This window comes from Aspergillus oryzae, chromosome 5 (genome assembly GCF_000184455.2).
Source record: "Aspergillus oryzae RIB40 DNA, chromosome 5".
NCBI lineage: Eukaryota > Fungi > Ascomycota > Eurotiomycetes > Eurotiales > Aspergillaceae > Aspergillus > Aspergillus oryzae.
This window is the reverse complement of record NC_036439.1, coordinates 395,162-414,121: the sequence shown is the minus strand read 5'-3', so window position 1 is coordinate 414,121 and position 18,960 is coordinate 395,162. Positions and strand designations below refer to the sequence as shown.

The 18,960-nt window shown below is 47.1% G+C and overlaps 4 protein-coding genes across 4 annotated transcripts; 2 read left to right on the top strand and 2 right to left on the bottom strand.

The window, feature by feature from the left end:
• Window positions 1-197: 197 nt before the first annotated feature.
• Window positions 198-1,657, bottom strand: AO090701000739 (dolichyl-phosphate beta-glucosyltransferase; the record flags this gene model as incomplete). The annotated part of the gene is made up of 3 exons (XM_001823487.3): window positions 198-542; window positions 632-1,417; window positions 1,541-1,657. The coding sequence occupies 3 exons, from the start codon at window positions 1,655-1,657 to the stop codon at window positions 198-200; spliced, it is 1,248 nt and encodes a 415-aa protein (XP_001823539.1).
• Window positions 1,658-4,903: 3,246 nt separating this feature from the next.
• AO090701000741 (uncharacterized protein) lies at window positions 4,904-7,472 on the top strand (the record flags this gene model as incomplete). The annotated part of the gene is made up of 3 exons (XM_023237173.1): window positions 4,904-4,957; window positions 5,215-7,206; window positions 7,260-7,472. 3 exons carry the CDS (start codon window positions 4,904-4,906, stop codon window positions 7,470-7,472), a joined length of 2,259 nt encoding a protein of 752 aa, XP_023092265.1.
• A 3,639-nt stretch (window positions 7,473-11,111) lies between these two features.
• AO090701000742 (uncharacterized protein) lies at window positions 11,112-12,518 on the bottom strand (the record flags this gene model as incomplete). The annotated part of the gene is made up of 5 exons (XM_023237172.1): window positions 11,112-12,062; window positions 12,196-12,225; window positions 12,284-12,310; window positions 12,380-12,424; window positions 12,489-12,518. 5 exons carry the CDS (start codon window positions 12,516-12,518, stop codon window positions 11,112-11,114), a joined length of 1,083 nt encoding a protein of 360 aa, XP_023092266.1.
• A 2,144-nt stretch (window positions 12,519-14,662) lies between these two features.
• Window positions 14,663-16,341, top strand: AO090701000743 (uncharacterized protein; the record flags this gene model as incomplete). The annotated part of the gene is made up of 3 exons (XM_023237171.1): window positions 14,663-14,866; window positions 14,919-15,021; window positions 15,071-16,341. The coding sequence occupies 3 exons, from the start codon at window positions 14,663-14,665 to the stop codon at window positions 16,339-16,341; spliced, it is 1,578 nt and encodes a 525-aa protein (XP_023092267.1).
• Between the last annotated feature and the right edge of the window lie 2,619 nt (window positions 16,342-18,960).

Here is an 18,960-nt window from a genome sequence, read left to right as displayed (position 1 = left end):
TCAACTTGTTTCTTGTCTTTTTAACTAATTTTATTGCTATAAGGCAGGTTTGCCACTTGGTAAACCGGTATATGGATGTAGATGTCCAACATTCACGGGGGTATGACTTGATAGAAATTTGAATATGCCGAAATAAGTAGTAACCGTAGTAAATACAAATCATTTATCTTTTCCTTACTCCTTCTAAATGGGGAAGCTCATGCGCGTCTATACACGCCTAGGGACCATGCTGCTCGGAGCACCGCCAGTCCCCAAGCCATTCCAATGCTGTCGCGAAGCACATTCAACTTGCTTCCAGTCACTTCTCGCCAACCAACCGGAACTTCCGCCACCGGGATTCCCGAGAATTCGGCAAGCATGAGCATCTCCACGTCGAAAATCCATCCCTCCGAGTGCATATACGGGATGATATAAGGCAGCGATGTTCGGGAGAATAATTTAAAGCCGCATTGGGTATCTTTGATGGTAGCAGTCTTGGCAGGCGTCAAAAGCCATAAGATCAAATGAAAAGAGTGCATTAGGAAATTGCGTAACTTCGACCGCTGTATAACAAGTCAATATTAGTCCGGATGTCGCGACATGGTTTGGTCCGCGGAATTGACCGAGTAGTTCCAGAGGAATTATATCTCACCTTTACAACAGCTTCACTTCCAACCATATGCGCTCGGGAGCCCACCGCTACTCCACGGCCCTCAGCGTCCTCGATGTCTTGACAAGCAGTGACAAGTTTCCCAAGGTCCTGGAAATCACTAGCACCGTCGGCGTCTGCAAAGACCACATACTGGCCCCGGACGTGTCTCATGCCGTGGGTGACGGCGCCTCCCTTTCCTCGGTTCTCAGACAGAGTCACAACTCGAATTGTCCCAGGGGGTATGTGAACTCCCTCTTGAGTGCCTGGGGTCCAAGGACCAGCATAACCTTTGGGGTGCAGTGAAAGTTGATGGTCTCGGGCAAAGTTAAGCGCCATCTCTTCAGTTTTGTCCCTGGACCCGTCAGATACAATGATTATCTCCCAGCCCTTCTCGTTTCCAGGACCAGTCGCTGCATGGCCGTTCATATGTCCATTGGCCGGTTTCCGCTGTCGAGCTGCCTTTCCCTCCTTGGCAATACCATTTTCACCAGTAGTATTGTGCAGCGTTCCATATGACCGCTCTAAGTAGTTGACAGCTTCTTCCAACATGCCCCCAAGCCGTTTCTCTTCGTTGTAAGCGGGTATCACCACGGACATAAAAAGGTCGGCCTTTTCAATAGTTGATTGATCGGGTGTCCGATTGGGGCGATTAGACAGGGAATCTTGCCAGCAAGGTAATTGCTGGGGTTCCGTGATTGATCCATCCTTCGAAAGTGTTCGGTATTTCTTTTCTTCTGGAAAGGGTTCTCGGGGTACAGGGGCGACGAAAAAGAGAGCTATGTAGGCCTGCACACATGTGAGAGAAAACGGGTCAATTGGTCAGTCTTCATAAATAGCTCTAGGGACAGATTGCATCGTATAGAACGAACATTGCCAGCAAGGTAGGGATATAAGACAGGTGGCACTTACGAGTACGAATGCCCCGAGGAGAGTTGCGATAAGCGCGGTAAGAAGAATGGATGGAGGAACACTGGAGAGAAGCTCGGTGCATTGAGCGCAAACCTCAGTCCACGATTCTTGTGACATGGTAGAGTCGATCAATTGTAGAAACCGAAGATACGTTGTATGGTGCAAGTATAGTATGAGCTCAAGCGCTCAACTGAACAGGGACAATCCGGACTTGGCCAGCCATGCGACACGGAGCCTGTCTTGGAGAAAGAACTATCATGAAAATCGGACAGAATGATCGCGGAAGAGCATCATGGACGGGAAGTCAAGATGGGATGGGAAGACGATGTGAGGGGGAAGCAAGCGGACATATCTCCGACACGTTCCTGTCGCCAGCTTGGCCTTTCGGTGTTAGTGGATTCTGCTGCGCGGGTATTCATTGGAGGGTTTGGGGCGGTTTGGCGGCGGATGTTCGTAAGGCACCCCACAGTTTTAGCGTCCCACGATACTTGCCATATCAACAACGTAAGCCTTTCCACTGTAATAACTACGTACTAGTTTAGTTGTTGGTTAAGTCGTCCGGAAGATGAGGTCTGCCGAGTTTTAGGCTAATTAACCGTCCCCTCCTACCCATTGAATCCCTTTTGTTTCGGTCTGATAAGGGGCCTGTTGAGTAGTACTATTGCGATGTTTGTGGATAAACCGCAGATACTACAGAGATAAGTTTTGTCAAACATTCCATACCAAGCTATTTGACGCGCAGTGAAGAAAGGAAGTATATGCGGTTCGAGATTGTACACCATTATAATGGGCAAAAGCTGCGCCTGGAGTGTGTTTACAAGTTTCGGCAGAAGCAACTGTGGGTTAACAATTCCCATTCGACCATACACGAAGAAAACAGGGCACAAGTCTTAACTAGGCTCAGGCGTAGCCGTAGGATGGATATCGATCATAAGATTCCCTTGTTTTCATACTCATTTCACCGTTTGGCGGTAGGTCAAGGAGTATGTGTCTGATCTTTCGTTGAATTATAGCTCATAGACGTCGACCTTGTGCTGCTAGGCAGTAGAGAAAGTGAAGAGAAAAAAAAGCAAGGATCGCAAGAGTCCCATAAAAACAAAGGACATTTAACAATTTTCGATCTACTGCACTTTTCCTAATCAACACGACGCCCCCAATGGCATGAGGCAGTGCGCCCATCTGTAAATGAAGAGCCACCTGGGACATGGCAAGCAGACATGAAATACGCTTCTTTTAACAAGGCTCCGAGCCTCGTCAGGCTAACGGGTAGATGGAGTCCTTGCTCATTGATCAAAGCTGGCGGCCTTTGAACCTTTCACTACAGACCTCGACTTTGCCGCTTCAGTGAAGGCAAGTCGTTCGCCGACCAAAGCTAATAGCGCGGGTGTTCTACTGACGTAGTATGCAACACATTGCTATCATCAAAGGTGATGTGCACGTTTCCTGCTGGCTTTGACACCAGCTCAGAAGTCATCGATAGCACGCTCTGCTTGAAACATGGGTGGCGAGTTCGACCCAGGCTAGGGGGACACAAGAGAGGGCAGAAGAGGCGGTGTCCACGCAAGGGAAGGCAACTGTCCAGATCCTTATTCTTTACAGCATCATTTGAGACCGATACCCGATAAACTTCTGCAATCCTGGCGATAAACTGTATGCCCAGAGAGAGAGTTTCTATTCGTCCTTGAGGCGGGTAGGCCGGGGATTGGCGAGGCTCAATTGGTTTGGCACGCAATGACCCATTATTCACTTGACATAACGGTCGTATTTGCTGGCATCCGAGCACCACGAGCCATACGCCGAGACATCAGAGTAAGCTGACGCAATATCGGCGATACTCCTTGTGCGGAAAGAGAGACAGGTTGCTCTGTTCAAGACAACGTGGCGGGTTAGGTGTAACTTGCAACATTTATACCTAGGCGAGAATGAAAGACAGTTTGCAGAATTGACTCATAACAAGAACTACTGACTACTGCGTATTAGTACCCACAAGAGGCTCGAGGCTCACGCGCGTTGATGTTTGCTGGAGCCAGGAATGCAAGTCGATGCGGACAGGTGGTGCGAGTTGCTCGAGCTAGCCAATCAGGGGACCCGTGACAATCGGCAGGCGATTTAGGCCGTCAGGCAACTCTTTCGAATCTGGACTACAATCAATACCCGAATCACTTTATCGGTAACTTTCCAGAGCACAGCCTTCTTGACAATTCACTATTAATAGCACGGGATCAGATCGCATTCAAATGGTTGGTGGATTATTAAACAATGAGATAATTGCGACAAAAGTCTCCAAAGAATTATCGTTGGGTATTGGCAAGTATTTAAATTGTCGGTGAACATATGGTTATCGTCAGATCCACGAGGATTGCAGAATTGCTATGGATCGAGAAGTGCGTCATAGAGCGGCATCATGGGTGCGCCACATAATAATGTGGCGCTGCCACTGGTTGGAGCGGTTCTGTTCGATTCTCTTCACGTCCGATATATCTCGTAGATTAGAATTGATCTTCAATGCAGTACCCAGATTAGTTATCGTACATTGGTAGGATCCTTGAAAAAAAAGATTAAATAAAAGATTTTTGTTTTCCCCGGCGGCAGAAATCACTCAGGGATCAACCGGTAAGCAACAAACACAATAGTCTGGAAAGGCAACTGAAAGGCGGGCTGACTATCCCGGAAGTGGCTTGCTTTGACTTGGAATATCAGGCATTATTAAGTAAGTATAACCCCAGCCAGCTTTGGGACGATTTCCTGCTGCCCCTCTCCGCCTTCAACCTCTCTCTTCAACACCATGTTTGTCACTTTTTGCTCCATATCTTAACTGTTCTTATTTTTCGCTCTTTGAGTCACGTCGTGATATTCCCATAGTTGTGGGTTCTCTCCGTGTGTCAATGCACCGCGTCCCGAGCTAATTTGCTCGTTTTATCTACTAGGCAGATGGATGGAAGATGAGGCTAGTTGCCTAACCCATAATATTACCTCCCTCTTTCCTTCATAAGTAACCTCTTTGTCCCAGGTAAGCTTTTGGATATTCTCTTTGTACCATAATTAGACCCACTTTTTCGTTATATATCTCTTCTGCAACGTGCTCCAGAGCCTCCAATATATCATCATAGATTTTGCACAATTCAGGAGGCTCTGTGACAAAGGATCAACTCTTTCTAACCTTGTCTGTCTTTCCTCGTGTCAAGCAAGCTTGGTTCATTTTACACATCTAGTATACTCTAATTCACCATTGGTAAATGAAAAAGACCTTTTCTTTTTTCTTTTTAACATCCTGTTTCTCTTGAGCCTGATATTTTCTGGAATTTCGAAGTTTAGCCGCTAACGGAGCCAGATGACATATCGTCTATGCTTCTACCAACTACAATGAGCGACGATAATGATGATCGGGAAGCTTTTCCTTTACGAATCCGAGATTCCGTAAGAGACCAGCATTTTGGTTCTCCCGAAGTTGGTATCGAGGCAGACTTCTCCAAGTGAGTAATTCACACATCGTTAGGTGGCGACCGTTAAAGGATGTGTCGAGGATGCCACCAGCGGCTCACCGACCATTGCAGCAAGTTGTTGACCTTTAGCGCAGGAAGCCGGTTGTACCAATAGTATCGGATGCTGGGTCCCCAGCAGGGTCATCTTCCACCAACCAGGCGCGCCACTCCACCAGTTCATCCCTTTTGAAGAGACTTGAGTCTACTGGTGATGTTCCGACTGGTTATATCGCGGATGGTCTAAGCGATCCAGATAGCGAATGGGTATCTCCGAACAAGAGGCGTTGTCAGTCACGGCAAAGCAGACGGGGGCCGTCCAGCGTCTCTCCCGATCATCCAATCCGCAGGCCAATAACAGAAAATCCAATGGCAAAGGCCCGCATTAACGGAACCGATACCCACTCTCGTAGTGCTTCTATCAAATCGCCGGGCGATCTCAGTGGGGAATTTTCACAAACGCACCACCAAAGTGACTCCAACCAGATTTTGAATGAAAGCCCGCAAATACCGAATGCGAACCTTACACAGGGCGCTATGGCTTCCGAGCCTGTATCAAACGAATCTAGAGAGAGTTTGAGCCATGAACAGAAGATGGTTGGAGGGCACTCTGCGGTAGCTGGAGGTATAGAATCAACTGGGATCATCTTACAGCCAGAAACTCATCCTATAACAGAAGATCAATTAGCCAATGAGGTTCGAGGAATCTACGCCGGGCTCGTCATGGTGGAAAAGAAGTGTATCGACATTGTCAAGCAACAATTTGTACAGGAAAGCGAGTTGTCCCATCAACAATGGCAAGCCTTGATCGCCTTACATCGAACCTTACTCCAAGAGCATCACGATTTTTTCATGGCCTCGCAACATCCGTCGGCTAACCTAGCGTTGAGGAAATCATCCGAAAAGTACAATGTTCCAGCTCGTATGTGGCGCTACGGAATCCAGACATTTTTAGAATTATTACACCGTCGACTTCCCGATTCCCTCGAGCACATGCTGACGTTCATTTATCTGGCTTACTCAATGTTGACACTGCTGTTAGAGACCGTCCCGGCATTTGAAGAAACATGGATCGAGTGCCTTGGGGACTTGTCAAGATATGGGGTTGTTATTGAAGAACGTGGCTTGCTAGATCATGAGATCTGGGTTGGAATAGCAAGATATTGGTACAACAAGGCAGTAGATAAGAACCCTGATGTCGGCAGGATCCAACATCATCTCGGGGTTCTAGCCCGGCCTGATATTGTCCAACAGCTGTTTTACTACACGAAATCCCTGGTTAGTGTGCGTCCATTCCCACGCACCAGGGTAAGTATCCTGCGCTTCTTTAGCCCGCTCTTGCAAGGCCCAAGAGTAATTGGCTACCCCCATGTTACGACTGCCTTTGTGTCCGCCCATGGCTTTCTATTTGCGCAAGCTACTGCAGTTCATTTTATTAAATCAGCGGATGAGTTCTTGTCTTCCCTGGAAAAGTATATTCCCCGTGTGGGCGTGACTTTCAGAATGCAGGGAGTTTACCTCACATCTTCTAATTTTGCGGCAATGCTAGAATACAGTAACAGTGATTCTCTCCTATGCGCTGAATATCACCAAGTGGCTACCGAGAATCCAAAGCCATTTGAGAGCCTCTCTGCTGCTGAAGACCCCGTCACAAGTGCTCGTCAGGCTGTGACTAGTCTCCTCACCCTTGGGGCTCAGAAGGATCCCTCCCAGTTGGCTTATGGGTCTTGCCTTGCTTTTGAGACGTTCTCCGTTATGCTTGAACATGTTAACAACATGAATCTATTCCCCGCACTCCATACATCTCTGGCATTCCTATGGTGTCTGTCCTATACCGCGTCTGGTATGAAATGTGTTGAAGCCGTAGTTCCTTGGAACCGAATTGTCATCTTCCTCAATATGATCATTCAACCGAGCTTTCTTCAGAGACTGGTTCAGGGTTGGTTGACCTCGCTGGACGAATTTGACTTCAACTTGATCGAGGGGACCGAATTCCCTATTTCTAATGAAACAAGTTGGCTTCCGGAAGACTTCCTCATTCGTGGCCAGCTCTGGAGCCAAGGTTATTATCCTTCGTCGTTCTTTGAGAACTGTCCTTCCGATGAAGATGGGCGGAATGTCGAACGAGAGTCCCTGAGTATCTCTAGAATGTACCGGTGTCTCTGGTTGGGTGTGAGGCTGGCGAAGGTATGTGCTCGTTCTCAAGTGATAATGTGGATGCTGGTGCTGACATCTTTCAGTTCAATCGTTGGATAACCTACGACCCTGATTCGCGGCAGTTCTCTGTGACGCCATTCGCTCTGGAACTCGAGACAGCTCTGAAATCCGAGACAATCTCGGAACTCGAGAAGATGGATGAAACAAAATCAGGTAGTACTTTATACCTAGTAAGGCATAGGTTCCAGTTGCCTGGCCTACAAGACGGCGTACCGTGTCCCCCGTCAACAGGTTAGAATACATAATCCAAACATAGATATTCTTATGACAGTTCCGACCGAGTCATCCGTATCTTATTTAACCCTGCTTATGTGACTTAGACAATGGTATCCTAGCCAGGGCATCGTAGAGACAGCAATAGTGCGTAAAAGCCCTGTTAGTCATTGGCTCCCTAGCAGCACCGGTATTCTAGGGATGGAAAATTTTCGCATCATCATGATGCTGTTCGAAATATTCTGACAATATTTCGAATAGCTATAAGCCCCGCGTTGTATAATGGGAAATTGGAGAAAGTAAGAATACGGCGTGGAAGAGGAATGAGGGTGTTAATTGGGTCTTATTCAGAGTAAGAGTCCTATCACGCAATCAAGACAGAATTGAAGCAATCGACAATTATCCACGCTCATGCCCTCGTGTTCGAATCCCGGTGACAGTATAAATATTATACATCGTCTAAGCGCGAGGGCCGGGGGAGAGGGGGGGGGGGTTCTCCATAGCTTGAACCATCTCAAGGCCTTGAGAAGCCAACAACTCCATCCGTCAAGACCTGTCGTATATTGCCATGTCTGTCGCAAAAGAACTTGGGGTCGCCAATGCTGAATACGCTGCGTCTTTCAACAAAGGTGACCTCCAGCTTCCTCCTAAACGGTAAGCACATAGTCCTTTCACTCAGATACCCCCTGTGGTGGTCTATCATTAGCACAAGTTCAAGGCCTGATAAAGTCAATCCGGCTTGGTAGGAAGGTTGCCATCGTGGCATGTATGGATGCTCGTTTAGGTGAGATTCGGAATCTATCGCAGCACTTATACATTCGTGTTTCACTGACTGAGACCAAGATCCGGCTCGCGCTCTTGGTCTTGAGGAGGGCGATGCCCATGTGATTCGAAATGCCGGTGGTCGCGTAGCAGATGCTCTGCGAAGTATCATCATCTCACAGCAGTTGCTAGCCACCCGGGAAATTGTGATTGTTCATCATGTATGTGGGAGCGCATGGTACTCGTGGAAGGGGGGGCCAGATTGTTTGAAGAAAGTTATACTCACTGATATCTTGGATAACTCTAGACTGATTGTGGGATGCTCACATTTACTGATGAGGTGATCCGGGGCAAAATCAGATCGGATCTTGGCCAAGATGCTGATCATATTGCATTCTTGCCGCTTGGTGATCTCAAGCAAAGTGTTCTTGATGATACAAAAGTGCTGAGAGCGAGTCCTCTCATTCTGGATGTTCCTATCACGGGATTTCTGTACGAGGTTGAAACAGGAAAGGTTGCCAGAGTCGAGGAGAGTCTCTGATAGCAGTTTACAAGGCAGTTTTACGGTTTACCTATGAGACTGAATCAACTATACTCTGCCTTGACTACTATAAATTGTCATTATATCTACACTGAACCAAGTCAACCGACTTACAACTGATTTGTATCATCAGTAGTCCTCTGTTATTTTAGAAAAGCACCCTCGTCTACTAGATGGTCACGAGTGAGTCGGAGTGACAGCGGGTTAGCCAGTCATATAAAGTGTTTCGGACTTGAAATCTCCTGACCCTTTGTTGTAGTGGCCTAGAAAGAATCTGGCTACACACTGTTGTTACAGAGTCGCATATACTAACCACGTCGTGCGAGGCCGCTTTGTTGTTCTATTCCTAACGTACTAATCAATTTCGCGACTAATCTCATTATTTGTCAAGCACACACATGCTGTGGTACATCAACACCCACTAATCACACAAGGATGTCAACATTTATGGTAGGCCACCTCTAGGCTCTTTGTTTTCCTACTTGATGGACATTTTGCTAACAGCGTAATATACAGCAGTAGTATTTTTCATCGTAGAATTGATGCTCCTGAGCAGAATATCGGTGTTATTGATACCGATTTACGGCCCCCTGGCGACCTTTACATGCGCCTTGATAGTGTGGTGCCCTGACTCTCTACACCACCGGGTATCGCTATCAGCGAAACGAAACAGTATTCTCAGGATAGATACACAGCCTACCTAGCCAGAGCAAGCAAGCATGCCACACTGGACATTGTCCAATAAAGGCTCAAATCAGTGCAACCATGGGTACCGTCTCAGCCGCATATTGTGCTCTGAGGCTAGGCATCCAACAGCTTTATACAACCAATAATGACTGAAACATGAATTCTGGGCTTCTCAGACCGCTTCGGCTTATGCAAGACCCAACATGGGTGAAGTGGCTTCATTTATGCAGTGGCTCCGCGAAGACATTGCCTTAACCCGGTGGAACATAGAGACATATTACCCTTTCCTTCCTCCTAGCACTGTCGATTCGTGACTGTGAGCAGCCCTCCATGATATGGTAGGGCTTGATCAGAATGTATAATCCCCAGCGAGCTATGATGTTTTTTCTACAGATATTAGTGCTTCTCTTTCCTCTGCTGACTCTTGTTCACGGTGAGTACTCAAGTTCCTTAGCCCGACTGCAGCCCTTAGAGTATAAACGGACGCTCTCATCCAGTCGAAATGCTCTCTGCTTACTCACAAACAAGGCGTCGAGATTATCCAACCAGCCCAAGGCGATCGACTAAACGCTATGGATGGCCTCATAGTGAGATGGAAATACAACTCCTCGCACGACCCTTTGGAGGCCGATTTTCAGATTGGGCAAGAAGGATACAATATTGTCCCACATGCAATAGTTAAACTTAACGCCCGTTCTATTGCGTTTGCGCCTGAGCATGTTACACGTCTTCTGGGTCCATCTGCATTCGTGAGGATATGGAATGCCGACTGGATACCGACATCGAGTGTCAAAGAACTCGCCAAAGTCGATGGTTTTACCCTTACCACCTGGACTACCCTTGTGTCTATGACATCGTCGATACCTAGTACTACTACTATTAGACCTGGAACCATTACTAGCACCTCAGTCTCAAATAGCTCCCTGTCCACCACAGAACAACCCAAGACGACAATGACGATGACAGCGATTCCCGATCCTATGCTGGAGGAAAGTAGTCAAGGATTGTCCACAAGTGCGAAGACAGGAATCGGAGCCGGGGTATCCGTTGGGGCAATCATGATCATCGCAGTCGCTGCCTGCTTTTTCGTGCGGAACCGCAGGAAGCAGGCTGATAGGGGAGATGTTCGAGCTGAGCTACCCGCTACACCAGCCCCGAAGAAAGTAGCAGTCGTGTCTGAACCCGCAGAGCTCCAGTCAACATCAACAACAAAGCATGAGTCTTACGAACTCCCTGTATAATGTCGGTGGTGTGTGTGGAGCGAAGCTTGGACATATTTCTTCCAAGCGAAGCACGCAGAAGTAATGCAAGTAATGCAAGCATTCTGTTCCTTGCAGCATTGGTGAAATTTGCAGAGACTTCGCTGTTCTTTATATGTTTGAAGCATAAAGTCTTTCTACGACTTGGACAGAACATACCCAAAATGTTACGAATAGGTCCAGTAGACTCTCTGACTTGAAAGTCGATCACATACCCATAAGCTTATATTTTTACCCTACATCACCCACTGCATTGAGTCTATAAATTCACATGAGACTCCAATTACTGTAACCAGAATGATCAAACAAAGTCTTCGAAATTTGAGTCTCAACTTATGTTATAATGTTATAGGCATAATTTAAATACATCGATCAACTAATAATGATATTAGAAAACCCCAGTCCCGCAACACCTAGTAACCAGAGTTACCGTATCCAGAGCGCCCACTGGACTCGTACGAGTCACTCCGGTTGTTAGAGCCTGAAGATCCATAGTTATCATTCTTCGAGCCATAGTTGTTACCAGAAGATCCGTAAGAGCTGCTATCATTGTCCCGACGGCTAGAACCATAGCTATCATTCTTGGAACCGTAGGAGTCTCCGGAGGATCCGTAGCTGTTGTCGTTATCACGGTTGGAGCCGCGAGAGCCAGAGGAGCCATATGAGTTGTCGTTGTCACGACGGCTGGAACCGTAGCTGTCATTATTGGAGCCATAGCTACTCTCGTTCTTAGAACCGTAGCTGTTGTCATTCTTAGATCCGTAAGAGTCGTTCTTGGAGCCATAGGAGTCATTAGAAGAGCCGTAGCTATCCTTATTAGAGCTATAAGAGTTGTCGTTGTCGTTGTCACGACGGCTAGAACCGTAGCTATCGCTCTTGGAACCATAGCTACTCTCGTTCTTAGACCCGTAGCTGTTGTCGTTCTTAGAACCATAGGAATCGCCAGAGGATCCGTAGCTGTTGTCATTCTTGGAGCCATATGAGCCACTAGAGGAGCCATAGTTATCCTTCTTTGAGCCATAGGAGTCATTGTCATTATCACGGCTAGAGCCGTAGCTATCATTCTTCGAGCCCGATCCATAGGAATCGGTGGAAGAACCATAGCTGTCCTTCTTCGAACCGTAGGAATCGTTGCCGTGCTGCTTGGAGCTGCTGGTATTGTGGCTCGAGCCGTAGGAGTCGTTGTCCTTGCGGTTACTGGAACCGTAAGAATCGTTGGAAGAACCGTAGTTGTCCCGGTCGGACGAGCCATAGGAGCTGTTGTTGTTACCGGAGGAGCCATAGGAGTCGTTTCCTCCGGAACGGCTGGATGAGTTGTAGGAATCAGAACCGCCGAGGCCAGAGTTTCCTGAGCGGCTTGAGGACTATATGACTGTTAGTGGGGTGTCGGTACCTGGCCGCGCTGCGTATCTTACTCCGTAGTTGTCGTTCTTGGACTGTAGCGTGCGATGGTCAGTTTTCGTGAAATGCACCAATTGGGGAGAGGGGTAGACATACACCGTACGAGTCACTTCCTACACCGGAGGACTGAGAAATATTAGTGCTGAGGAGGCATGATTGTGATGTCAACAGGGGGATAGCATACTCCGTAAGAGTCATTGCCCTGGCGAGACTATGAAGCATTAGCAACGTTTGAGAACAAGTGCGTAGGGAGTGAGCTATGAGATAGGGTAAGACTTACGCCATAGCTATCATTTCCACCATAACCGCCAGACTGGCTGGAGCCCTGCAAGGCAACTGATGTTAGTGTCCGTCTTTATGACTGGAAGACGTGTGCGCAATGAACATACGAAGTCATTGTCGCGGTTGTTGTAAGACATTGTTTATGAGTTGTTTTGAGAGATTTAAAACAAGAGAAAGAAATGGAATGCAATTGAAACAATGTTGAGGTATAGAGAAGGAATATCAAGGCAAGATGAAAACAAACAGAGGAGAGACAAAGCCGTAATGGCCATTATTTATAGCTCAAGGAGGGCGCATGAGGGGCAGCTCCAAGTCGTTACCGGGCTTCCTCATCCAGGCAGCGATTTCCAGAGATCCCGTTCATACTTTCAGCTCATGAGGGGCAGAAGGAAGGCCGAAATCACGCTATGAGCCCGTCCACAAATGAGCAGATGTGGAGTGGGCACGATCCCATCTCAGCCGATCGAACGGTGTGGCAAAGTACGGCTGAGATGGCATGCGATTGGTCTCTCTCGGCACGGGTCAGGGGTCTGGTCCCAAGTTTAGATTTAATTAATTGACCCCAAGTAAGTCTAAGATAGGGGACCAGCCACAACTGTGGATTGACTTTTGCGTGATTTGGGGACTGTGGCGCAGTCAAAAATAGGGTTCAATGGAGTGACTCTTTTCCACATTTCCTCTCTGGGTTTCCTGCAGTCAACATGAACTTAACCTTCCTTTCATGCGAGATTTCCAAACTTAATCTCGGCACCTGGTGAAGCCATACAAATTAATTTGCAGTACGTATGTCCGTTTCTCTGACCCAGTGCATTATCACACGATCTCCTTCATAGCTCTGTTCCCCACTTAGTCGGCTGGAGGCAGCAAAGACCCAAACATCCAGACCATTTGGACCCGGAATTAGCTCAACTGATTTTTGCCGACACACCCATTTTCGACCACCAAAATACTAGGATTTGAGTTTCTTACGGATGCCGATGGCCCCTCCTTGTTTGTTTCGCTTGCGGGGTCGATACTCACGTCGTCTCTGACCAACCGAGGGTACTGAAGCGTTGTGACGTCCAAAATGACATTAGCCAGCTTTCAACAGTGTGTGTATCAAAATACCTACGACTCGAACTATACCCAGACTCGGTCTAAGGGGGCTCGTTTTCATTAAAAGGGCTACAATGGAATTTTAGATAATTGGCAACTTTTGAGTAACTATGCGCGCCCTTATCTGACCAACTTGGCTACGACTAGTTCAGCTCAATTGCAAGTCATGCGCTAATAAAAGCCAAGTTTCATAAATAAGACGTCGATTGGGCTACCTCAAGTGAGCCGAGACATGTAGACTGAGATAATTTCTCAACCCTCTCATCGATATGGTTGATTCCTTGCGTGGCTTCCCGGTAGCGAACCCCACAGTCAGCCAAACTGTTATCCAGATCACTGCTGAGCCACACTTCCAGAAGAATCGCCGCTACTTAATCTGTGGACATTTATGACCAACTGTTTGGTGCTGATAGATTAACGTAGCACCATAGTCTGGTATCTCTGTACAAAGAAGAAAGGACTTAGTGTATCTTGAGCTGGGTCTCAACTCGGTACATCGATGCTCATATATTCCTTGCAGCTAGATTAGGACTTTTTGGGTGAAACCTTTGACCCATTCTGTTCGTGAGGCTTTAATTAAAGGACAAGATACGAAAAAATAGAAGTAAAAATAAAATAACATAAAAGAATGAGAAAAATACTAAGCTCCTAAAGCCTCTTCTCTAAGCCATTGCTGTCTACTCTGAGTTTTCATACAGTTCGGAAAATCTATACTTTGCATGACCGATCACGGGTCACTTTATATTATCCACACGAACTTATCAACCTGTTAGTACTCACGTACTATTTCCTCAACAAATCCTCCGAATTACAAGGATACGAATCCTACGATCTAGGCCTCTACACGCAGGAATAAACGCCTAAGATGCAATGTCCATTAACGATGACACCATACATTATCACACAGTTTTATAGGAGAAAAGCGACAATCATTCCACTGTCATCTGCAAGTTCCCATTCCATGGTGGGGTCAACGGTCGTATAGATAAAATTGCACAATCACCATGGGGATTGCACCATCAATGATAAGAAATACGATCATTCAGGAAATTACATACAAAAGCCGCAGGATGAAGTTGGCATGTACGCAAGGGATTATGACTTGTCATACATTTCAATGGGAAAGGCCTCCGCTTGGCGTTTTGACAGCACTTGAACAAAACTTGATCATACGCCACATAGAACCATGAGCAACAAGGGAGAAGAGAAAACCACGACTCGAAGAGCAGCAAAAACTGTTGAAGAGAAATACGCAGATGTCACATTACGCATTATCGAAGACCATGGGGATGAATTCGGGCCCCTAAGTCCTGAGAAGGAGAAAAAGTTGCGCCGGAAGTTGTATTTGAATATTATGGTCCTGCTTTCTGCGATTAATATTGTACTGTTTGTGAGTATACCTGCAATTGTTTCATGGATAAATTCTAATGATCGGCTTGTAGATAGACAAGTCTACGCTTGGTTACGCAGCGATTCTTGGGCTTTTCGAGGAGACAGGCATTTCTAAAAAGCAGTACAACGATTTGAATACAGTGTTCTATATCGGTATGAGCTATTATACTTATCTCTCTTATACTGGAGCAATTGCTGATAGTTATTCGAGGCTACCTTGCCGCACAATGGCCCGGGCACTATCTAATGCAACGTCTACCCTTCGGAAAGTTTGTCAGTGTCATCGTCTTTCTATGGGCAGCTGTTATTTTCCTTCATTGCGTGGCGACCAAGTTCGCCGGTCTAGTAGTCCTCCGACTTGCCCTCGGTGCAGTGGAGGCAGTCATTGTACCCGCGATGGAAATGACTATCGGCATGTTCTTCAACCGTCAAGAACAATCCTTCCTCCAGCCCATTCTCTGGGTGACTTGCCAAGGAGCTCCCATCGTTGCAGGTTTCATCGCATACGGTTTGCTCTACAGCCATAGCGCAGTTCTTCCTTGGAAGCTCTTTATGATCGTCACCGGTGGAGTCACCTTCTTTCTCTCCATCTGGGTTTGGTTCTGCTACCCAAGCAATCCTGCCGAAGCTCGGTTCCTGACTTTGGAAGAAAAAGTGCACGTTATTCGCCGAGTGCACGACTCCAGCCAGAGCTCGATCGAACAGAAGCGGTTCAAGAGATCTCAGTTCGTTGAAACTCTGCGTGACCCTGTATCTTGGCTCTTCGCGCTACAAGCTTTCACTCTGATGTACTCAAATAATCTTACCTATGGCCAACAGAATCTTCTCACAACTTCTCTCGGTGTTTCCCAACTTGGTTCCACGCTCGTCGCTGTGGCAGGAGGCGGCTTCGGTGTCGTACTTTGTATCGTTGCCACCTTCGTACTAAAATGGTTCCCAAAGTACCTAGCGATCCATGGACTTTTCTGGTGTATCCCTGCTATCGCGGGCGGAATCGGCATGGTGGCGATCCCCTGGGACAACAAACTCGCGCTCTTAGCCTGTATGCTTCTAGCGGGACATACGTACGGTATCACCTATATCATCGCACTCGGCTGGACGACGTCCTCTGCAGCTGGATACACCAAGAAGCTCACACGCAACGTGATGTTCATGCTCGGCTACAGCGTCGGCAACCTCGTATCACCGCAGATCTGGGTACCCAGTGCTGCACCCAGATACTACGGTGCATGGGTATCCATGATAGTGATTAGTTGGGCAGGGACGCCTGCTATCTTATGTATCATTTGGTTTATTCTAGCGCGTCGAAACGAGGAACGGAGAAAGTGGATTGCGGAATTGAGTGACAGTGAGCGTGAGGAGGGTTGTGTGGAACAGCTGGATGAGAATGGGCAGATCGTCCGAAGGAAGGTTGACCTTGCGATGCTGGATTTGACTGATCTGGAGAATAAGTTCTTTATTTACCCGCTCTAGATGCTAGATAGGATATCGCAAGGTTCCAGCGGTGATCTTGAAATGTAGAATGTGATTTCCACCCATACATTTCTGCAGGGTAATATTCCATTCTATTAGTAGTAACCAAGCGTTCCTCCGTGCCCCGGAATATTCTACATACTCAATATTCTCAAGCAGATATTTCCGGCTCTCGACACTGTCGGCCGTGGAATGCATTAATTTAATTTGACTGCCAGACATCATGATAACCTGCCTAGGATCATTGCCACCAAAACCAATGCCTGTCTCACCATTAAGCACTTGAGACAAGAACATGCCGACAAAACGAACTTCTCAATCAATCTATGCGAATCGACAACCACGGAAACAAGCCAGGCTGAGCTCTCAGTCAAATCCACACTAGCATACTTCTTGATCCTACCTACACAAGCCCTAATGTTCATAGAACATTCAATATCTGCAATAAACGTGTCCCGAAAAGAAGGCCGACCCCATACCGGGCTCGGTTCAATACAGACGACCCTGGTCAACTTCCCAAAACACACTTTCTGAATTCGCCCGTCACAAGTTAGAGACCGTGTTAATGGAAATTTATGTTTCTCCCCACTTTTAGACGACTGAGTTCTTGTCAGCCCCAGTCTAGTAACAAGGGCAAGGGGGTATCTTAAGTGGCTTTTCTTTGGATGAAGGAGACGCTTATACCAACTCTGCGTGTCCATTGGCTTAGTCCTTAGATTCCGTGATTCGAACTAATCGCCGAAAGGTCCATATCCGTATGGGATCTTCTGGGGACTTTATACTGTACTCAAGTAAATCTTGGGCATAGTTGGTACTCTAGTCCACGCCACGTTGTACATATGTTCAACCTGATCCGGGCTATCTATATATGGGAAGCGTATGGCTACTCGCGGGTGGGGAAGAGCCTGTATTTATATAATAAGGAGTGGCGAAGAAGCGGTTAGTTACTGACTCGTATTGAATATCTCACGCAGATGATACTATTATATCACTGATAATTCCCAGGGAATTTCTGAACTTTATACTCGGTCTCTCTGAAGGGAATAACAACAATGGAACCATCTATTCGTTGGTACACCGTGTCCCCAATGATCATTGTCTAGCTGGTACATACCTCGACATTGAAGTAGAAACTTGACGTAGAGGCTAGATAATGCCTATTCAAATATGCCACTTCGCCCACGGTTCTACTGCAAGTTGAGAGGGTTGACGTATGTAAAGGAACAGGCTACAGTCGGCACTTTATGCATTTGTATACGCAACTAAGCGGTAAGCCTACCAATTTAGCTGACGGGCAAGACATTTTCGCTTTTCGATCCGTCAATTTAGTTTTCCTTTGCATGAGAGTCAAGTCAGGCCATATGATAACATTGTTTCAATATTATACTACAAGGGCAACAGGGAGTTGACTTGCTACCCGAGTGGGCCATAAACAAGAGATATTCATGCAATTGCAAAACATGTCTACCGTAGATACGGGTAGTGTCTAAGAACCATTCTGGAACCCGTAAACTAGTCTGTCTCATTATGGAAGTTGTTGTCTCAGTGCCAATCTGCACTGGCGAAGATCATGTGACCAAAATAGTTGATAGTCGTTCGCTGGAACCTGTACTCCAAATAATGCGATCACCGCCCCAGTTAGTCCAAAATATGGGACAATGGACAAGAATAAGCGAACGAAGTCAGAGAAGAACAAGAAAGCAAGGAGAGGCTCGAGATGCACTACATAACGGTCGTAAATCGTAGATTCCACCACACATGGTATCCTCCATTGTAGTAGTGGGATTAGGAGAGATAGATGCGGAGCTGCCTATAGTTAGCATAAAATTCCTAGAAACGGTGCAGAAAATGTACCTTCTGCTTCACAGGAGTGCGGCAAAGCGGGCATAGCACCGCTGCCTTTGGTCGAGACCGATCCGGCCGCGCATGCTGCTCAGCACACCAGCGACAGAGGATCGCATGTCCACAAGGAATGAGAACAGTATCAACAAGTTGGCTCATGCAGATTTTACACTCAAGGTTAACAGTCAGTTCCGCGTCATCCTTGGGTTCCGGACGCCCATCCTTCTGATCGTCCAGCCCCTTGGCATGCGACGCTGCTTCCTCCTGTTGACGACGATGGCGGCGAAGGTAGTTTTCCTCGTATAGCTGCAAAGCATGGGTTTCATTTGATCGTGCGGAACGCAGTAGCTCTCTCATTTGGAGTCTCCGAGCGAGTTCTACTTGTTCCTGCTGAGTAAGTGGTGGGGGCAACTGAGTCTCGCTTCCCGTATTGGGTAAAACATGCGATGTTCCAGCCATCGTAGTATGACTCCTGTGGGCATGTGGCGAATGACCATTCGAGGTATTCGGCTCCCTTATAGACCGAGTTCGCCAATGTAAATTTTGAGAATTCGACCTGCTGTGTTGCTGCTGGACAGATGGGGAACTCGAAGCGATACTATGAGTGCGATGCTGCCGCCTATGATGAATCGATGTAGATGTTGGAGAGACTCCTGCTTGAGGAAATTGGCCATATGGGCGAGATCGAAACGATGTTTGTCGATTAAGCGAAGGAGCGACAGGGGCATCCCGGCTCATTGCCCCTAGTGATGCCGACTGGGTACTAGCAGTATGCGG